Here is a 15,937-nt window from a genome sequence, read left to right as displayed (position 1 = left end):
TTTTAAGTTACTCTTCGTCCGGACCGCAGTAGACTTCGACGTTGTCCGAGGCTCGTCTTGAAGCATAGTCCCTGGCTTGTGACATCTGTTCTACCGGGCAAGTTAAGTATCGTGCGTTGCACAGCGATTGTAGAGGCAATCACCAGAAGCAAAAACTTCGTTTGATTCCACTACCACGAGTCGAACGCACAACTACTCACTATGAAGCTGTCGATACTTCTTTCGTTGCTTCCTTTGGCTCTGGCAGTCCCAGCACCCCTGGAAAAACGAGCAAACCCCACCGTCATTGCTCCCTCACCTCAAGCTACGGTTGCTGGCATCAACGTATTGGGTGTCGAGTCCTTCAAAGGCATCCCCTACGCACAGCCTCCGATCGATCAGCTACGACTAAAGCCACCTCAGCCCATAACGTCCTCTCTCGGAAAGGTCGATGGAACCGGTATTCCAAAAGCATGCCCACAGTTCTTCTTCAGCATAGATGAGAGAAACATTCCCACCAATGTCCTAGGCACTATCCTGAACCTACCACTTCTTCAGACCATCACAAATGCTGGAGAGGACTGCCTCACTATCAATGTACAGCGCCCAGCCGGCACTGAAGCTGGCGACAAACTTCCGGTACTATTCTGGATCTTCGGTGGCGGTTTCGAACTTGGATCTACTGCAATGTACGATGGCACAAGCCTTGTCGCCGAATCAGTTGCTCAAGGCAAGCCCATCGTATTTGTGGCAGTCAACTATCGCGTGGGCGGATTTGGCTTCATGCCCGGGAAAGAGGTACTAGACGATGGCTCCGCCAATCTAGGGCTACTAGACCAACGATTGGGCTTGGAATGGGTGGCTGACAACATTGCCGCATTTGGTGGAGACCCTGAGAAGGTCACGATCTGGGGAGAGTCTGCAGGTGCTATCTCCGTGTTGGATCAGATGATGCTCTACGACGGCGACAATAACTACAATGGCAAGCCGCTGTTCAGAGCTGGCATCATGAACTCGGGTTCGATAGTTCCAGCTGATCCCGTTGACTGCCCCAAAGGTCAAGCTATCTACGACAGGGTACGTGTTCAATCCTACTCGTTGCTGCTAAGCATAATGCTAACTCCTTGCAGGTCGTTGAAGCAGCTGGATGTGCCAGCTCTGCAGATACCTTGGCGTGTCTCCGCACAGTACCGTACACCAAGTTCCTCAATGCCGCCAATACTGTCCCGGGTATCTTAGGCTACTTCACGGTCAATCTTTCCTATCTGCCTCGCCCCGATGGAAAGGCCCTCTCGGATTCTCCCGATGCCCTTGTCAAAGCTGGAAAGTACACCAAGGTACCCTTCATCGTTGGTGACCAAGAAGATGAGGGCACTCTCTTTGGTCTCTTCACTTCGAATTTGACTACGACCAAAGAAGTAACGACCTATCTCTCAACCATCTTCTTTCAAAATGCTTCACCAGCACAAGTCGAACAGCTAGTAGGCAGCTACCAAACTATCACCGAGGACGGCTCGCCCTTCCGCACCGGCCTGCTCAACAACTTCTACCCGCAATTCAAGCGTGTCTCCGCTATTCTCGGCGACGTTACCTTCACCCTCACACGTCGCCTCTTCTTGGAGGTCACTGGTCAAGTCGCCCCCGATGTACCATCCTGGTCCTATCTCGCGACATACAATTTCGGCACACCCATTCTAGGAACGTTCCATGGCTCCGACATCCTGCAAGTCTTCAATGGCATCTTGCCCAACAATGCCGCGAAGACCATTAGAGGCTACTACTACTCATTCGTCTACAACTTGGACCCTAATGAGGGCAACACTTTTATGGACTGGCCGAAGTGGAGCGAGGGCAGGAAGCTGATCAACTTTGGTGCGAACAGGAACAGCTACCTTGATGACGACTTTAGGGGTGATACCCATGACTTCTTGGCGCAAAACGTAGCGAGTCTGAGGGTTTGATCTCGATGATCTACATAGCACCCGACCTGCATGAATCCTTCGAAGTTGGGCATAGCAGCAAAAAGAAAAATGAACAAAGTTTTACTCAATCACCCCTTTCGCTCTCATGACCCACCACTGTGAGTTTGTTACGAGCTGCATGACTCAACACTTTGTTGTCCCCATTTTTTCACAGGCCGCGAACCGCTAAGTGCGTTTTCAGGCCTTTCGCCAATCTTTCCTTCGCAAATCTCGAACACATCTTCGGTATGGTGTCAATCGTTGATGGCCTAATCTGTTGTACTGTGCGGCATCGATTATGCCATCTGCGTATCGCGGAGCTTTCACTTATGGAGCAGCGCGGACCCGCAGATGTTCGTCTTTGCAGCTTCCTCTGTGGCCGCCCAATCATCGAGGATGCTGGCTTGCATCTCACTGAAGAATGACGATCGTGGTCGCATTGATGAGCGGAGATACCACGGATTTACTATGGAGATTACACGGGCGTTCTGTGGACCCAGCTCTGAGAGCCGTGCACACGCGTCACCTTCTCACAGAATCGCGCTGAACGGAGCAGCCACGCGTACGAAGATACCCAGTGGATTTCACTGACGGCGTAATGTGGTTTTCTTTGCACCGGCTTACCATACTCATTCCAAAGGTGTATGTGAATAGGAAGCTGATCTCGAAGTTTCTGGGCTTATCGGCACACAAACAACGCTTTGACGTACGTGTTGTACTCATAAAGAACGTAGAGCTAATAGATGTCGTAAATAATAGCGAGCGCATCTGACGACCAAGTACCGAGGAGGATGAGACCGAACCAAACAACTCAGCGAAAGAAATCCCGAGAAAAGCTGTTTAGCATCTCTCTACCGCATCGTTGGCGATAGCTACCAGTCACACGTAACAACTGCATGATGGTCCATGTTTAATTCCGGACCAAGCGAACAACTCTCAGCCTCACTCTTCCATCTCGCCTCCTCCTCTTTGCACTTGATCTCTAGGTGCTTGGGCAAAGGGCCTTCGGAGTCCTTCGGAAATGGCGCATCCCAATCTTGACACCAAAGAGATCCAGGATTGGTTCCATCGTTGAGATAGTCGCATTCGACGCCGTCGATGAGGTCGTTCATCTCGTACGTACCTCCAGGCCAGGGAGGGTTCTTGACCATGTCGTAATCGTCTCCTACTGGTTCTTCCTTCCTCAAAGCGTGCTTTTCATCGCGACATACGGAAGACTTGCCGTAATCGCTCTGGAAGAACAACCAGGAGTTGTCGGTCCAGACCCCATCAAAATACCTTTGGAAAATGATTGAAAGTGCTTTGTTCTTGCGAGATGGTTTGGACGGAGGTGGAGGGCTCGATGGAGGTGGATCAGAGTCGTTCGGGCTTTCGTCGTCGTCGTCGTCGTCGTGCCCATGAGCGGCCTCATCTGCCCCGTTCCAGATTACACGGATACCGCTGCCAGAAGCCCGTTCCCAACTCGATTTGTCACTGGTCACATAGTCTCGGATAGCTTTGACGCGCTCCACACCAGTCTTGGTATCGTCCCAAGGCTTGTTTGAATAGGACAAGTATGTGGCTATGAGACCTGCTACCTGAGGTGCAGCTACATTGAAGTCACCTGTCAGTTTCGAGTGCGAACCTGCAGAGGAGGTCTACTCACCTAGCGAGGTGCCACTTGCAGTTGCCTTTATCTTGTCCTCCTTGTTCTGGCATTCGATGTCGACGCCCGGCGCATAGATCGTGACGAGTGGACCACCTTGTGAGAAAGCGGCTCGCTTGCCCTCCCAGTCTGAAGCTCCGACGATGATCAGTGGAATATCGTCATCTTGGAGAACCATTGGAATCTGATCAACATCTCCACGATTCTGTTTCTCGGCATCGTTACCTGCGGCCATCACAAAAGGTACACCAAGTTTGGAAAGCTCGCGCAGATCGTTTCCGTAGAGTAGCTGCATCCTCTCGTCATTCTTAGCTGCCTCGGGTGTGATTCCGCCTTGGCCGATGGCCAAAGACGTGATCACGACACTTCGAGAAGCTCGCCCTTCGTGGGCTTTGATGTCTCTCAGGATCAGCCACATGCCGTTTTCCCAGTCGCCGGTCTTTGGATAGAGCTTTGTTGAAACCAAGGACGCCTAGAAGAGTTCGCGCGATGTCAGCCGACTGTTTCGCATGTATGATCGACAGCAGATCGATGAGTCCTGCGACAAAGAAGCCCAAGACCCAACCTTGGAATACCAAGTGAATATGACGAAGCCATACTTTGGCGAAAACATACCTCTTTCGCGAGTCCATATTTCTTGCCCACAGCTTTCGAGGCGACTCGAGTCCCGTGTGATGGCTTTTCAACATTGTCATCTGTTTCAGGACTTTGACCCGCTGCAATAGATGAGCTGGACTGGAGAACGCGGTCGTTGTCTGTCTTGAATTCTCGTTCTTCATCCTTCTGCAACGAAACAGTTAGCGATGCAAAGCAGTTGGACTCAAACTTACGTTGATAACCTTGATCTGAATGCCCAAGTCAATCAAATAGACGGATACATCCTCGCCTGGATGCTCGGGGTACACAAAATCGACATGTGTACTTATGTCCATGCCTCTAATTGGTACACAATTAGTTAGCTGATAGAACATGTGGTGATATATCATACGTACTCATATTGACTGTCCACCACGAGGGCTTCGTCTGCGGTATCCTGGATCATCCACTTCAAATCTCTCGGCACAAGCTTTTCTCTTCGCTCGACGACTTCGGGTCCTTCGCGCGTTACGGAAGACGAAAATTCGGATGGTAGAGCCCGTAGAGATCGTATGGGAAGGTCCTCCAACATACCGAAAGTATCTTCGTGATTCTCTACCTCAAGTCTTGCCTCTTCAGTCAGGGTCACATTCCCGTATCCAAGTATCTTGTCATCAGGTCCAATCTGATATATCCAGCCACCATCCGCCACCTTGGATTTTAAGAAGTCATGGTACTGCTTGATGTCCACACCGGCTTTTGCCAGAGCTATCCAGTCCTTGACGTCTCGACGGGAGATAGTGTGTTCTTGCGTATTCCGTGGAGCTTCGTGGCTAGCACTATCGTCTACGTTGCCATCAACGGCAGTGCTACTGTGATCTTGCGGCTCGTGTCGAGGTAAGTGGTCGCTAGCCAGTGCGGGAGTTGTGGAGGTGTCGGTTCGTTGCTCGACGGGAGAGATGTCTTCCCTTCGCTCAAACCCAGCATTATTTTGAGTGTCTCTAGTCGTGGGGTCAGCTAGATACGACGGAACAAATGCTTGCACGGTTCAGAGCAGAAGGCATAGATAAAGAATGCGCATTGTGGTCACGCGAGAAGAGATTCGGGGAAGTAAAAGAAAAGATAGGAAGTGATGTCGGATTCTTGGATGAATGGTATAAGAAATGGTGCAAGTAATGGCGATGTAGTTCAGTCATACTGAAGATAGTCACATCTCTTAATACTCAAAGTCAGATGTCTCTTCAGCCCCAGCGACTTGGGACTTGGGTTTTGGGTCCGAATTTGCGTAATGATGCAACCAGCGCCCTCATGCTGTTGAGTGGCGTGAGTTCACCAGGGCCTAATGTCTTGAACCGAAACGTCTGTCGTGCAACTATTCACACATGGCATGCCATGGAGTTTACATCTGGTGTAATTCTCAACCATGCAAGACTCCATTGGAGTGCGGGTAGGCCGTTACGGAGACCATCAACTGTGCCAGTTCCGGGGCAGGCGCACATATCCATGGAGCTGTTTGATCGGCCTATAGATGCTTCGATAATCGGGGCGGAAAGTTGCGGCACCGTAATGTTAGACACAGCGGGCGGTGGTTCATAGAAGGGGCCAGATCTCGACACGAGGCCATAATGTCGTCGGCAAGGTGATGCAGCATGAGTGGAGTTTAGTGGTAGTACAGCGGCCCCAGCATCCTAACAAGTGACAAAGAGGCATAGTCAAAGGAAGCCCTATGAAACATGAGATGACCAGAGTTGGGATGCACGTCTACGTACTTATCAGTTGGGGTCGCCATGATGGGGCAGCATGTGGCAGAAATGGCGTCGCACAATGATCCGAGGCGACACGAGAGATGCTGCTTTGCGGCAGGTCGCTACCGAATTCAGAGTCGCTTCGTGGTGATGGGGATGTTGGTAAGACGGCAGCGCGGGGCTGAGGCGATGAAGTTCGGCTGATGACGGATGACGTATGTTCGAGAGCTTGTGCCACAAGATATTGCAGGCACGCGCTTCCCGCTGTAGATCGAATGCTTCAATTAGATTAAACAATACCGCGAGCGCGAAAGCCACCAGCATATGATAGTCGACTATATGCAGGTGCGGTCATGACACAGTTTCGGCGTTTAAGCGGGGGCCAACCTCGCATGGAATGATGGCGCAGGCGATGATGGATGGAAGCGAAACGGAGGTCAAGAACGCCGTCACTAGTACACGCGGGCATGCATCAAGAGTGTGAGATACTGGATGGATCTTTTGTGTATTATAAGTGTGAAAAAGCTAGTCTCGCATGGAAGGTGAGCCCGGGGACTCTAGGGTAACCACGTGACAAGATGACACTACGCCTCATACACCAGAGTCATCTTGCAGGATACCAACGGACCCGCTATGAGCCTTCCAGCTATCACACTGGCTCTCCAACGCATCCTTGTCGGTTATGCCCGCGATCTTGTCGTACTGCTCAACGAACTGCATCGCGAAGCCCTCGGATGTGTGCCAGCCCTGTATGGATGTTAGTAAAGTGATACGGGTACAAATAAAGAGGGTTACGTACGATGTGGCAGTGCATCAGCCACGCGCCTGGGTTATCAGTCTCGAAAGCGATGACAAGGTAGCCCGATGCTGGCAGCATCGCGGTATCACGGCGCGGCGGGTTGTCTAGCTTAAGAGCAACGTCGTCGGTGTACTCTCCTGTACCCTGAGCGATGACGAAGAAGTCATGGCCGTGCAAATGAATGGGATGGGGTACTCCGATGTTGGTGCTGATGACTACGTAGACGAACTCGTTCTCGCGCGGTAGGTGGAAGACGGCGTTGGAGGCCTCGAATGTCCTCTCTTCTCGCATGACTTGCATAAGCGTAGGGTCATCCCAGTATACGACCATGGAAGTGCTGTTCAGGGCCCATTTGAACACGTTCTCGTCGTTGCGGCCGACAGAGACAGGCTCATCGGCTGTGGACGATGTTGCCCCGACGGTCTTGGGGATATGCGGTACGAGGTTCTTGGTCTCATCGGAGCAGCTGTCTTCGTAGTCATATGCGGAGGTGGTCGGCGTTCCAGCTGAGTCACCATAGTAGACTATACCGCGGATGTCGTCCTCGTTGTCGTTCTCAGAGCATGCGGACTGCGGAATGGCACGCATCCAGAAGTTGTCGGCCACGTCTCCCTGATCAGCTGTTACAATGACGTCGTATCGTTGACCCATACCGATGCTGACAATAGTGGCTTCATAAGGTTCGATAGGTACAAGATCGGATGCAATGACAGTCATTGTGTGGTTGTCGATCATGAACTTCCAGTGGGTGTCGACAGCGGCGTTAACGAGGCGAATACGGTAAGAAGTGCCGGCTGTGAAGGAGACATTGTAACGGTGGCCGCCGTCTCCAAATGTGTTGGTACCGTTGATCAAGCCGTTGTCGAGAACTGGCGGGCCGTCCATTTCGGCGGATAGGTAAAGCTCATCAACCGTCTGGTGATCCCAGTCGTTGAGGAAGAGCATACCCAAGTCCTCGTCGTAGTTTGCCGTGGCAGGTCCATTGATGACAATGCCGCCAAAGACGCCCTGCCAAGCCTGCAGGGCGAAATGCGAGTGATACCAAGTCGACCCGTGCTGGGTAGCCCTCCAGGTGTAAGTCATTGACTCTCCTGGTGCCGTTGGGCATTGCGTAATGGAGCTCACACCGTCCTGATCGTTGGTGTTCTTCTGCCAAAGACCGTGAAAGTGTATGCTCGTGCCGTTCATAGATGTCGTAAGGGAATTGGTCACATGAACAACGACCATGTCGCCCCAGTCTGCGATGAGCGTCGGTCCGGGTATCGAGCCATTGATGGCCATCGCTGTTCGAGATACGCCATCAGGTGCTACAACAACATCGGTGAGTTCGAGCCAGTACTCGCGCGTCACGCCAGTGTCTGGGATCTCGACGGACGCGTCGGTGTCGATGGAGTGGTCGCACCACTCCGAGCGGGTAGAGGCAGTGTTGCCATCGCATGCTCTTCTCGGCACTAGAAATGGTTTAGCTATCGTTGCCTCTGCATGAGAACGAGGTGCAGCCTACTCAAGTTCGTAACGAAAGGCGAAGAGGCTGCAAAGCCAGTCAAGGCTGCAAGACCGAAAGCGCCTCGCAACAACATGATGTGAATACCTGAAAGGTATTTGGTACTCGGGAGAAATTGATGTATGGAGACAACGAGCAATGACCGTGTAACGAGCGGAAGTGAGGTCTAAAGCGAGTGACAAGACACGAACGACTCCAGAAACGAACACCCAAAGAGTGATCTGAGCTCAGTCAAACGAATGTAAAGACAAGCTGATGGTTTTCCACAACAACAAGTCTTCACTTCCTTTATATCGCCCTTGCATCCTACCTTCATAGCCTGTCTTATCCGAGAGATCTATTAGGGGCATCACCTGTGCTGTCTACAACGACTCAAGGACGTCATGATAAAATCGAAACTTTCGCTCGTACTCTTCTTTCGTGAGCCTCCGTTGATAGTCTCATTGTTTATCGTGGGTCAGGTCTACCCTGATCCCTACTCCAAACTTCGAACGCCCCTATAGGGCATTACTTGGCGTAGGTACACCGGCTGCTCGGTGATCTGCTAGCGGTATTGTGCATCTAAAAACGGCGTGGGGTTACTGAGTAGTATGCGCAAAGTCTATTCGAGCATCAGGTGAGCCCCCACTCGATCGGTGCCATTCCGCCGCATCTGCCCATGGCATTATCGATTGTTGAGAAATCTTCGCGCATTGTCGGAGTTTGCTGACTCGGAATCGGAGGAAGGAAGCGCCGCGGAAGGGCCGTCCATGATGACAGGTCGGCGCGCCGTTGTTGCTGGGTTGTACCAGGTACTCAGTGGAGTGAGGTACATGAAGTCGAATAGACAAACTCTTCGAATATCCACCGAAAAACGGGTAGAATCTGCGTTTGAACGGTTCGATCGGTACCTAGAGAGATACGCGACAGTGGAGACGACAAGCATTCTCTAGCTTGAGCTTGGCAGTGCCAAAAATAAGCCCCGCTCCGACTCGCACTACGTATCGCATCTGTGCTTTGAGTGGCTGAGGGGACGTTCCGCCTCAATATTGAAACAAGTGAAATCAGGCAGCATGCAACCCTTGATAGCGCAGTTTGCACTGTACGAGAGCGGGTCCTTGTAGCCCTTCGGAGACCTCCCAATGTAGTATACCAAGAGATATGGTTTTCACTCGAGGCGTCATGAATATACGTGGAGACGTCGTAATGCATCTGAGTCGCTCAGGGGACTGTAGAGATAGAGACTGACTCGGCCGATGTATTGAGTGTAATAAGGACATTGGGACTGCTGATTGTTAGCTGTTACCACCACACTTCACACTCTTGCTGCATTTCTGACGCTCTTTTCATATCCCTCTACGTCCACTCTTTCATCATGTATGCCACCATGCGCAGCGTACTTTTAGCTCTGCTTCCGCTTGCGGTCTTTGGTGCCCGCAAGCGTGATGTCGCTTCCACGCCCTTCCAGCTGTATGCATACAGTGAAGACATTGGCGGCTTGCCACTCTTTTATGCCGATGGTCTTGCATACCTCGGAGAGCCTGCTCTTGCCAACAGTACCGATGCTGCTGTCGTAACCTGTAAGTTCGGCTTCTTCAAGCCATCGCGTACCCAAGTTCATCCCAACTAACAGACATAGTCACAATCGATGCCAACAAACACTTCATTGGAAACCCCAACGCTACCACGGCTACCGGTGAACCCACCTGGTCAAACACAGCTCTCTTCATTCCTTCGTCATCATCGGTCGACAGGCGCGTGGGCTTTCTCCCACCCAACAACGGCACTGGCAACACCACGACACAAACTTCGGGTTTCGCTTTCTACGGTTCCACGGTGATGTTGTATGGCGAAGATGGTACGGTTGCCACGTCATTCTACGGCATGAAGGCTGAGAACGGCCTGTATGAGTTGCATTGGAATGATACGGAAGGCAAGGTGCCTTTGACACTTCGGAGCATGGCGCCTAGCAGTGAAGCGTCGAAGCGACGTTGAACAGATGTTGTTGCGACGTGGAAGGCTCTCGCAAAGTTGTCGTTCCAAGAGGCGTTAGGCAGGGAAGCTATGGGTAGTAGTAATTCTATATCAGCGGACTACAAACGTGATCGGTCATACAACAGTCTGCAACTCCAGGGCTGATGCTTTACATTGTCATGCTGCTTCGTTCCACTCGCAAGTTGCCAATAACCGAGTTCTCATCAAGTTCTGCCAGCGTCTCAATGCTCACAGAAGCTGTAAGTCGCCCTCTGCCACCCTTGCTCTGCGGTCTGGACAAACGCTCCCCTTTCCTGCATAAGCTTTTTGCGATGCTCACTTGCCTCTTGAAAACCCATAGGAAGGGAGTGCTTGGCTTCTTCGAAGTATTCGCGCACGTAGGCCATGAGCTCTTCAGGCAGTAGACCTTCCGTAGTGGCAGAAGGACTTGCGAGTCCCTTCTCAGCTAGCAGGTTGATGAGGTCTGGGGGAAGCTTCGACAGCGCTTCTTGACGCGTCTTGTCGCTTGGTCCAAGTAGCGAGTCGACGTACCAGTCCATTTGTTGAGGCGGAATATTCGCTGTAGAGATGATGCGCTTCGTCGGATCGACAAGCCAAAGTGCAATAAAGCGACGATGGCCGGGCTTTGTAGGATCGATGAGACTAAAAGGAGAAACACGATGTTGACTAACATACGTTAGCCCAAGGCAGTGTCCGAACAGAATCTTGACCGACTTACAAGACATTGGAGAAAGCTAGCAGCCGACCCTCACGCGTTTGTACGTTCCCGTAATTCTGCAAACATGGCGAATTCCCACACCCAAAGCCAGTGCCGTACACGTGCTCCATCCAGTGATAACAGTCTTGTCCAACGTCGAAACCCTCGTCATCCTGTAGGTAAGCAGACGTCTGCATGCGGAATGAGAGGCTGTTGTCAGTGATGTTATCACTGTCCAGGTAGTACAGGGCAGTTGCGCAGATGTTTTCGTTCATCTGCCCCTCGATGTGCCATCCACCCACAGGAAAGTCCGGCTTCTCGGGCGTGAGTTCAATCGAGGCCATCTTGACAATGATCTGAAGTCCCGTATCGCGAAATCTATCAGCAAGACGCTTGCCTGGTTGCGGTGCGTAGGATACGTCGTTGAAGGGAATTGGCATGATACGAGGTTTGCGGACGATCTTCCACTTGGCCTCCAGTAACCCTTCTTGGCGATCCTCATCGTTGTCGTAGTAGTCCTCGTACCCTTCTTCCTCCAGGTCTTCTTCGCTGGCTTCCACATCACCACACTCTTCTTTATTGGGCGTCCAATTCTCTTCGTTCTCGTCACTACGCAACGAGACATTAGCAGCTGCAAAATTCGAAGACATTACTTTGACTTACTCAGGATTCTCGGGTTTACCGGTGCGAGTTTCCATACGACCGGCCCCTTCGAACTTGTGATAGCCGACTGCAAACCGCAAACACTGATCCCACATGGGTATGGATGTTTCGACCAGCTTTTCGATGGTACGATATATGTCGGGATATCTCGTAGGGTGAAGATTGTTGATGTAGCTGGTAAACTTGACAGACCCATCATCCTGGAAAGCCACATTGGCCGGCAACCATTGGTATTGATTGGACCAGTACTCCGGCGGGATGCTGCTGCCTCCAACGCTATAATCATGTCGGTTTTGCGCTGTAGTCGTTTCGAGCCCCTGCTGGGGGACGACCTCGCCCTTGCCAGCCCAGCGCTTTACAGCGTCCGTCACACCAACCTGCTCCTCACGAAAGCCAGAACTGCGCCCATATACCAATGGGTACATAGACGGGTGTACCAGATCCTGCACCATACTATTCGAGTTGGGATGCCAATCAGGAGATGCAGCGTGGTCCGACTTGAGCTGGTCAAAAGCTTTGCGAAGCTTGGCGTGTAGCTCGCTTGTAACGAGCGTGTCAGACTTGGCTACGGAAGCGCTTGCGTCGAGAGAAGGTATGATGCCCGATTGTTCGAAATATTTGGCTTTGCTGCGAAGCTCTTGAACACACTGCATAGCGTTAGTGATGAAGACTATTTAAAAGCAATAGTAACGTACGGTATCGAATGTACCTTCATCCAAGATATTCTCGAGTATGCAAGACTGCCTGTCGTCATGAAGCTCGAGCCGGTCATCGTCGTGGGTCCAATACTGGCTCTTCGCAGCGGTAGCCAGGTGCCAAAAGTGTTGGTCAGGGATGGCGAGGGCCTCATTACGCCACTTGGCAACAATTTCATCATCAAAGACCTTCTTGTGCCAGTCGGGCTTATCGGTGAGCTTTTCCAGAACATCCATCACGGCAAGCTCTCGCACAGGGATGATCTCTGATTCGCTTCCATAGGCATTGTGGTGGGAGCCGATCGGATAGAAGCTGTAGTTGCTCCATTCCCAATTGCGAAGAGGTAGTCCGAATCCAGGATATTCGTTCATGGGTTTGCCAGAAGTCCCAGTCATTGTTGTGTTTGAGCGAGTGGGGAGTCGTGAATTGATGAGCGCTGTATTGGGTGTGCGCCGTACAGGAGCATGAATCCTCATTACTTTATACGAATGAAGGTGTATAACCATACCGCAAGACGGTCAAGTTATTGATGCGCTAGCGCAGGCAACTTCATGCTGCCTGAGCTGTTAGAGCGAAATAGAGCGAGATGGGGTCTTTGGCGTATTGGAGGCCTAGCCTTTACCCGTCGAGGATGCGCCACGGACGCGAACGGAATTACAGAGATCCGCGTCTCGTGGCATTGATGCGTTGCGACAATAATGTTTGCTTGGGAAGAATCGCATCAATGCAGACATGTCGTCTAGTTTTGGGCGTAGGTTAAACGGTGAAGTCGATGTCTGCGAGGCAATCGTGGAGAGGTGGCGGCACTGTCGCGTCACGCGTTCCGAAGTCCGTGCGCTCGTTGCCCTCGCGTATGCGCTAGATGTCTTGGCACCGCCGCAAAATGCTGTCGCCGGCGTACAGCATACCTACATTTGGCAGCATCGGCTTCCTACGAGTCTTATACCCATGATCTTAGAAACATCGAAACGTACTTGAATATACCTGGTTAGACCTCGATACACTACTGCGCCGAAAAGAATGAATCGTGCATACAACAAAAGCTAGTTTGCACAAATGTGTGCACCGTTGTAATTATCTCTATAGAGGGCGCCACCACTACGGCCAAGTACACCGGCATGGTATGCATCAAAGACCAGCTTACTCAATCGTGCTTAGTGTATACCTTCACATACTTCACATGCTCATTGCCCTCGGCATCCTCATAGCGCTCACTGACGATCTTGTATCCTCCGAGCTTTGGCCAAATCTTCGTCCAGCAGAGCCAGTAGAATCCACCTAGTAGCAGAACGCTGACACCGACAACCGGGAATACGTAATATGGGTAGCCGTCTGCGTTCCAATCGCCATCCGGGGGAATGAAGGGGACCAGTGCGAGGAAAATGTTTGCGGCCAGATAGAGAACGGCAATGGGAAGATAGGTGTGCCATGGAGACTCCCAGCGTTCGCGCTTTGAGTAGTGTAGGTAGATGAGACCGGCGGTGACGAAGCCGTTGATCCATGCGCCAGGGTAGGTGTACAAATCAGTGATGAAGTTGTACGCAGGACCAGCCGGAGGTGCAAGCAGTACGATGACTGTAATCAGCCAATGCAGGAACAAGGCTGTAGCCGGCGAGTTGAATGGCTTGTTCGATGCCCAAAATCTACTCCATGGAAGTAACCCCTCTTTTGCGAACTCTTGGTTGAGGCGTGAGTGGGCAAAACTGACGGCGAGTACGTTGCCCAGATTGCTGAGGGCAACGAAAGCGGGAAGACTGCGCGCTCCAGCACTATTGCCGAAAACGTTGCGAAAGAATAGACCAGCCACGATTACCTCACTCTTCGCAAGATCGGACTTGGGAATCGCAGCGAAGTAAGCCACGTTCGCGAGGACGTATAAGATGGTAGTTCCGCCGATTGCCAGGGGTGCAGACCAAGCCAGGGTTTTCTTCGGGTTCCGAATCTCGCCCAACACATAGTTGGCATTCTCCCAGCCTTTGTAGGAGTAAATGATGCGCAACAGAGCTTGGCAGTACGCATAGGCACCGCCGCCACCATAGCCATCACCGACTTCCAGCGCGAACGCGTTGTCGAAGTTGTGCGGCTGTTCGATCTTCAGATGACCAGCCAAAGCAGCAAAGCCAGAGAAGACGATGAAGAGCAGAATGAAAACCTTGAATACGCCGAGAACGCTGAAGAGGCGGATGCCCCATTTCGGAAACGTGGCATGGAGCACAACCGAAAAAGTGACACAAGCAACGGCTATGCCACGCGCCGCCCAGCCATCGGGTGCTTCCGAACCAGCTGCGAACAGCACATAGCGACCGAAAGCGAGAGAGTTACCGGAAGAGAATCCGAGCAACAACATCTGCGCAGCAAGAACGCATGTCGCAACATATTTAGGGTGACGGTAGACGCGCTCCAGATAGTTCTTCTCGCCGCCTGAACGTGGGATTGCGAGACCAAATTCCAGAAACACGGATAGCCCGCAGAATGTAAGAATGCCGCCGATAATCCACAAGAAGAGTGATACACCGACTGATCCCGTTGCTGCGAAGATACCAGAAGGAGTGGAGAAGACTGTAACAGGTAAGCAGCCAATGGAGCGTATGGGTATGGAGAGTACGTACTACCGGTACCGATCATCTTGTTTAGGATGACGAACACTGTGGCTGTGTAGCCTAGTTTCTGAGAATCGTCGTAAACATAGGCGTTGTCTTCCTGCACGCTGCCATCTTCGTAGACCGGTGGGGAAGGCGAGGTTTCATCGTTGGTGTAACGCGCGACCTTTGCGTCGTCGTCAGCGATCGCAGCCATACTTGGGCTTTGCTAGGAGCACCAGTAGTACCGATAGCTCGCGACAAGTTGGTGATCAGAATACAGCCGAAGCGGTCGCTACGAATGGTTTGCGCAGAAGATAGACGGTTACGCGGTGGCCGGGATCTTGTAGGGTCATATAGCCGTCTGCAATGGCGCGATAACATGGTTGTAGCATGCCACGCGAATTAAATTGCGAATGCACTCCTTCCATGTCGCGATCAGCAAGCGCTGCAACATTGCGAGGCTTGAGTTGCTTGTGGTGTCCAAAGCTGGTGGCTCCCAAGAACCCTGAAGAGGAAGGTGAAGCATGTCGCTGGTTGGAATGTCTTGGAACATCCTCTCAACGATGCGCAGAAAAGGCAAGGGCGATGTCGTGATCGCTGGGCATTGTTAGCCTACCACCAAACGTACTTGGCACGTACTGAATGCCTTGAAGTGCACTTCAGGGCGCCTCATGTCCGTCTTATGAAGATTTGGGAGTCTTGTAGAGTAAGGAACCGTTGTCATCAGTGTTCGTGGCGCGAAAGGTACAGTCCCGAGATCTCTAGGGAGCGGTGTTGCTCGAAAATCGAAAGTGGTTCACATGGTCAAATGCGCGCGCCGCGGCGAGGACTTCAGACAGTTAGTTGACGATAGTAAACAGAGCTTGACGTGAAGTTGAGGGTTGAAAGCAGCTGGGGATGTCTCCGCGTGTCTTTTGTCAACCCGCGGAACTCCCGGCGACGTAATTTCCGGGTTGGCGCCGGCAATAGAGGGGGCTCACGAGCTTACACTTCCACTACTTCTTCAACACCACAGACGGCTGGCTCCTTCTACAACCTCAGCTCAAATCCCATATGTGCAGTAACGCATCAGAGGCCTCGATGCTGAAAAACTTCAAATGGACGTCTTCGTCGCAA

General features: G+C 51.8%; 5 protein-coding genes across 5 annotated transcripts; 2 read left to right on the top strand and 3 right to left on the bottom strand.

Moving 5' to 3' along the window:
- Positions 1 to 201: 201 nt before the first annotated feature.
- Positions 202 to 1,940, top strand: J4E93_009091 (uncharacterized protein; the record flags this gene model as incomplete). Its single annotated transcript, XM_049346985.1, has 2 exons — positions 202 to 1,056; positions 1,110 to 1,940. 2 exons carry the CDS (start codon positions 202 to 204, stop codon positions 1,938 to 1,940), a joined length of 1,686 nt encoding a protein of 561 aa, XP_049195940.1.
- Positions 1,941 to 2,812: 872 nt separating this feature from the next.
- J4E93_009090 (uncharacterized protein) lies at positions 2,813 to 8,285 on the bottom strand (the record flags this gene model as incomplete). Its single annotated transcript, XM_049346984.1, has 8 exons — positions 2,813 to 3,528; positions 3,586 to 4,057; positions 4,201 to 4,368; positions 4,416 to 4,521; positions 4,578 to 5,134; positions 6,504 to 6,653; positions 6,706 to 8,156; positions 8,210 to 8,285. The coding sequence occupies 8 exons, from the start codon at positions 8,283 to 8,285 to the stop codon at positions 2,813 to 2,815; spliced, it is 3,696 nt and encodes a 1,231-aa protein (XP_049195939.1).
- Positions 8,286 to 9,575: 1,290 nt separating this feature from the next.
- On the top strand, positions 9,576 to 10,183 carry J4E93_009089 (uncharacterized protein; the record flags this gene model as incomplete). Its single annotated transcript, XM_049346983.1, has 2 exons — positions 9,576 to 9,768; positions 9,828 to 10,183. 2 exons carry the CDS (start codon positions 9,576 to 9,578, stop codon positions 10,181 to 10,183), a joined length of 549 nt encoding a protein of 182 aa, XP_049195938.1.
- A 221-nt stretch (positions 10,184 to 10,404) lies between these two features.
- On the bottom strand, positions 10,405 to 12,634 carry J4E93_009088 (uncharacterized protein; the record flags this gene model as incomplete). Its single annotated transcript, XM_049346982.1, has 4 exons — positions 10,405 to 10,849; positions 10,902 to 11,489; positions 11,544 to 12,190; positions 12,239 to 12,634. 4 exons carry the CDS (start codon positions 12,632 to 12,634, stop codon positions 10,405 to 10,407), a joined length of 2,076 nt encoding a protein of 691 aa, XP_049195937.1.
- A 749-nt stretch (positions 12,635 to 13,383) lies between these two features.
- J4E93_009087 (uncharacterized protein) lies at positions 13,384 to 15,035 on the bottom strand (the record flags this gene model as incomplete). The annotated part of the gene is made up of 2 exons (XM_049346981.1): positions 13,384 to 14,798; positions 14,849 to 15,035. 2 exons carry the CDS (start codon positions 15,033 to 15,035, stop codon positions 13,384 to 13,386), a joined length of 1,602 nt encoding a protein of 533 aa, XP_049195936.1.
- Between the last annotated feature and the right edge of the window lie 902 nt (positions 15,036 to 15,937).

The sequence above is a fragment of the Alternaria ventricosa genome, assembly GCF_023758065.1.
Source record: "Alternaria ventricosa strain BMP 2768 chromosome Unknown scaffold_19, whole genome shotgun sequence".
Taxonomy (NCBI): Eukaryota; Fungi; Ascomycota; class Dothideomycetes; order Pleosporales; family Pleosporaceae; genus Alternaria; species Alternaria ventricosa.
This window is presented reverse-complemented; position numbering and strand designations above follow the sequence as displayed.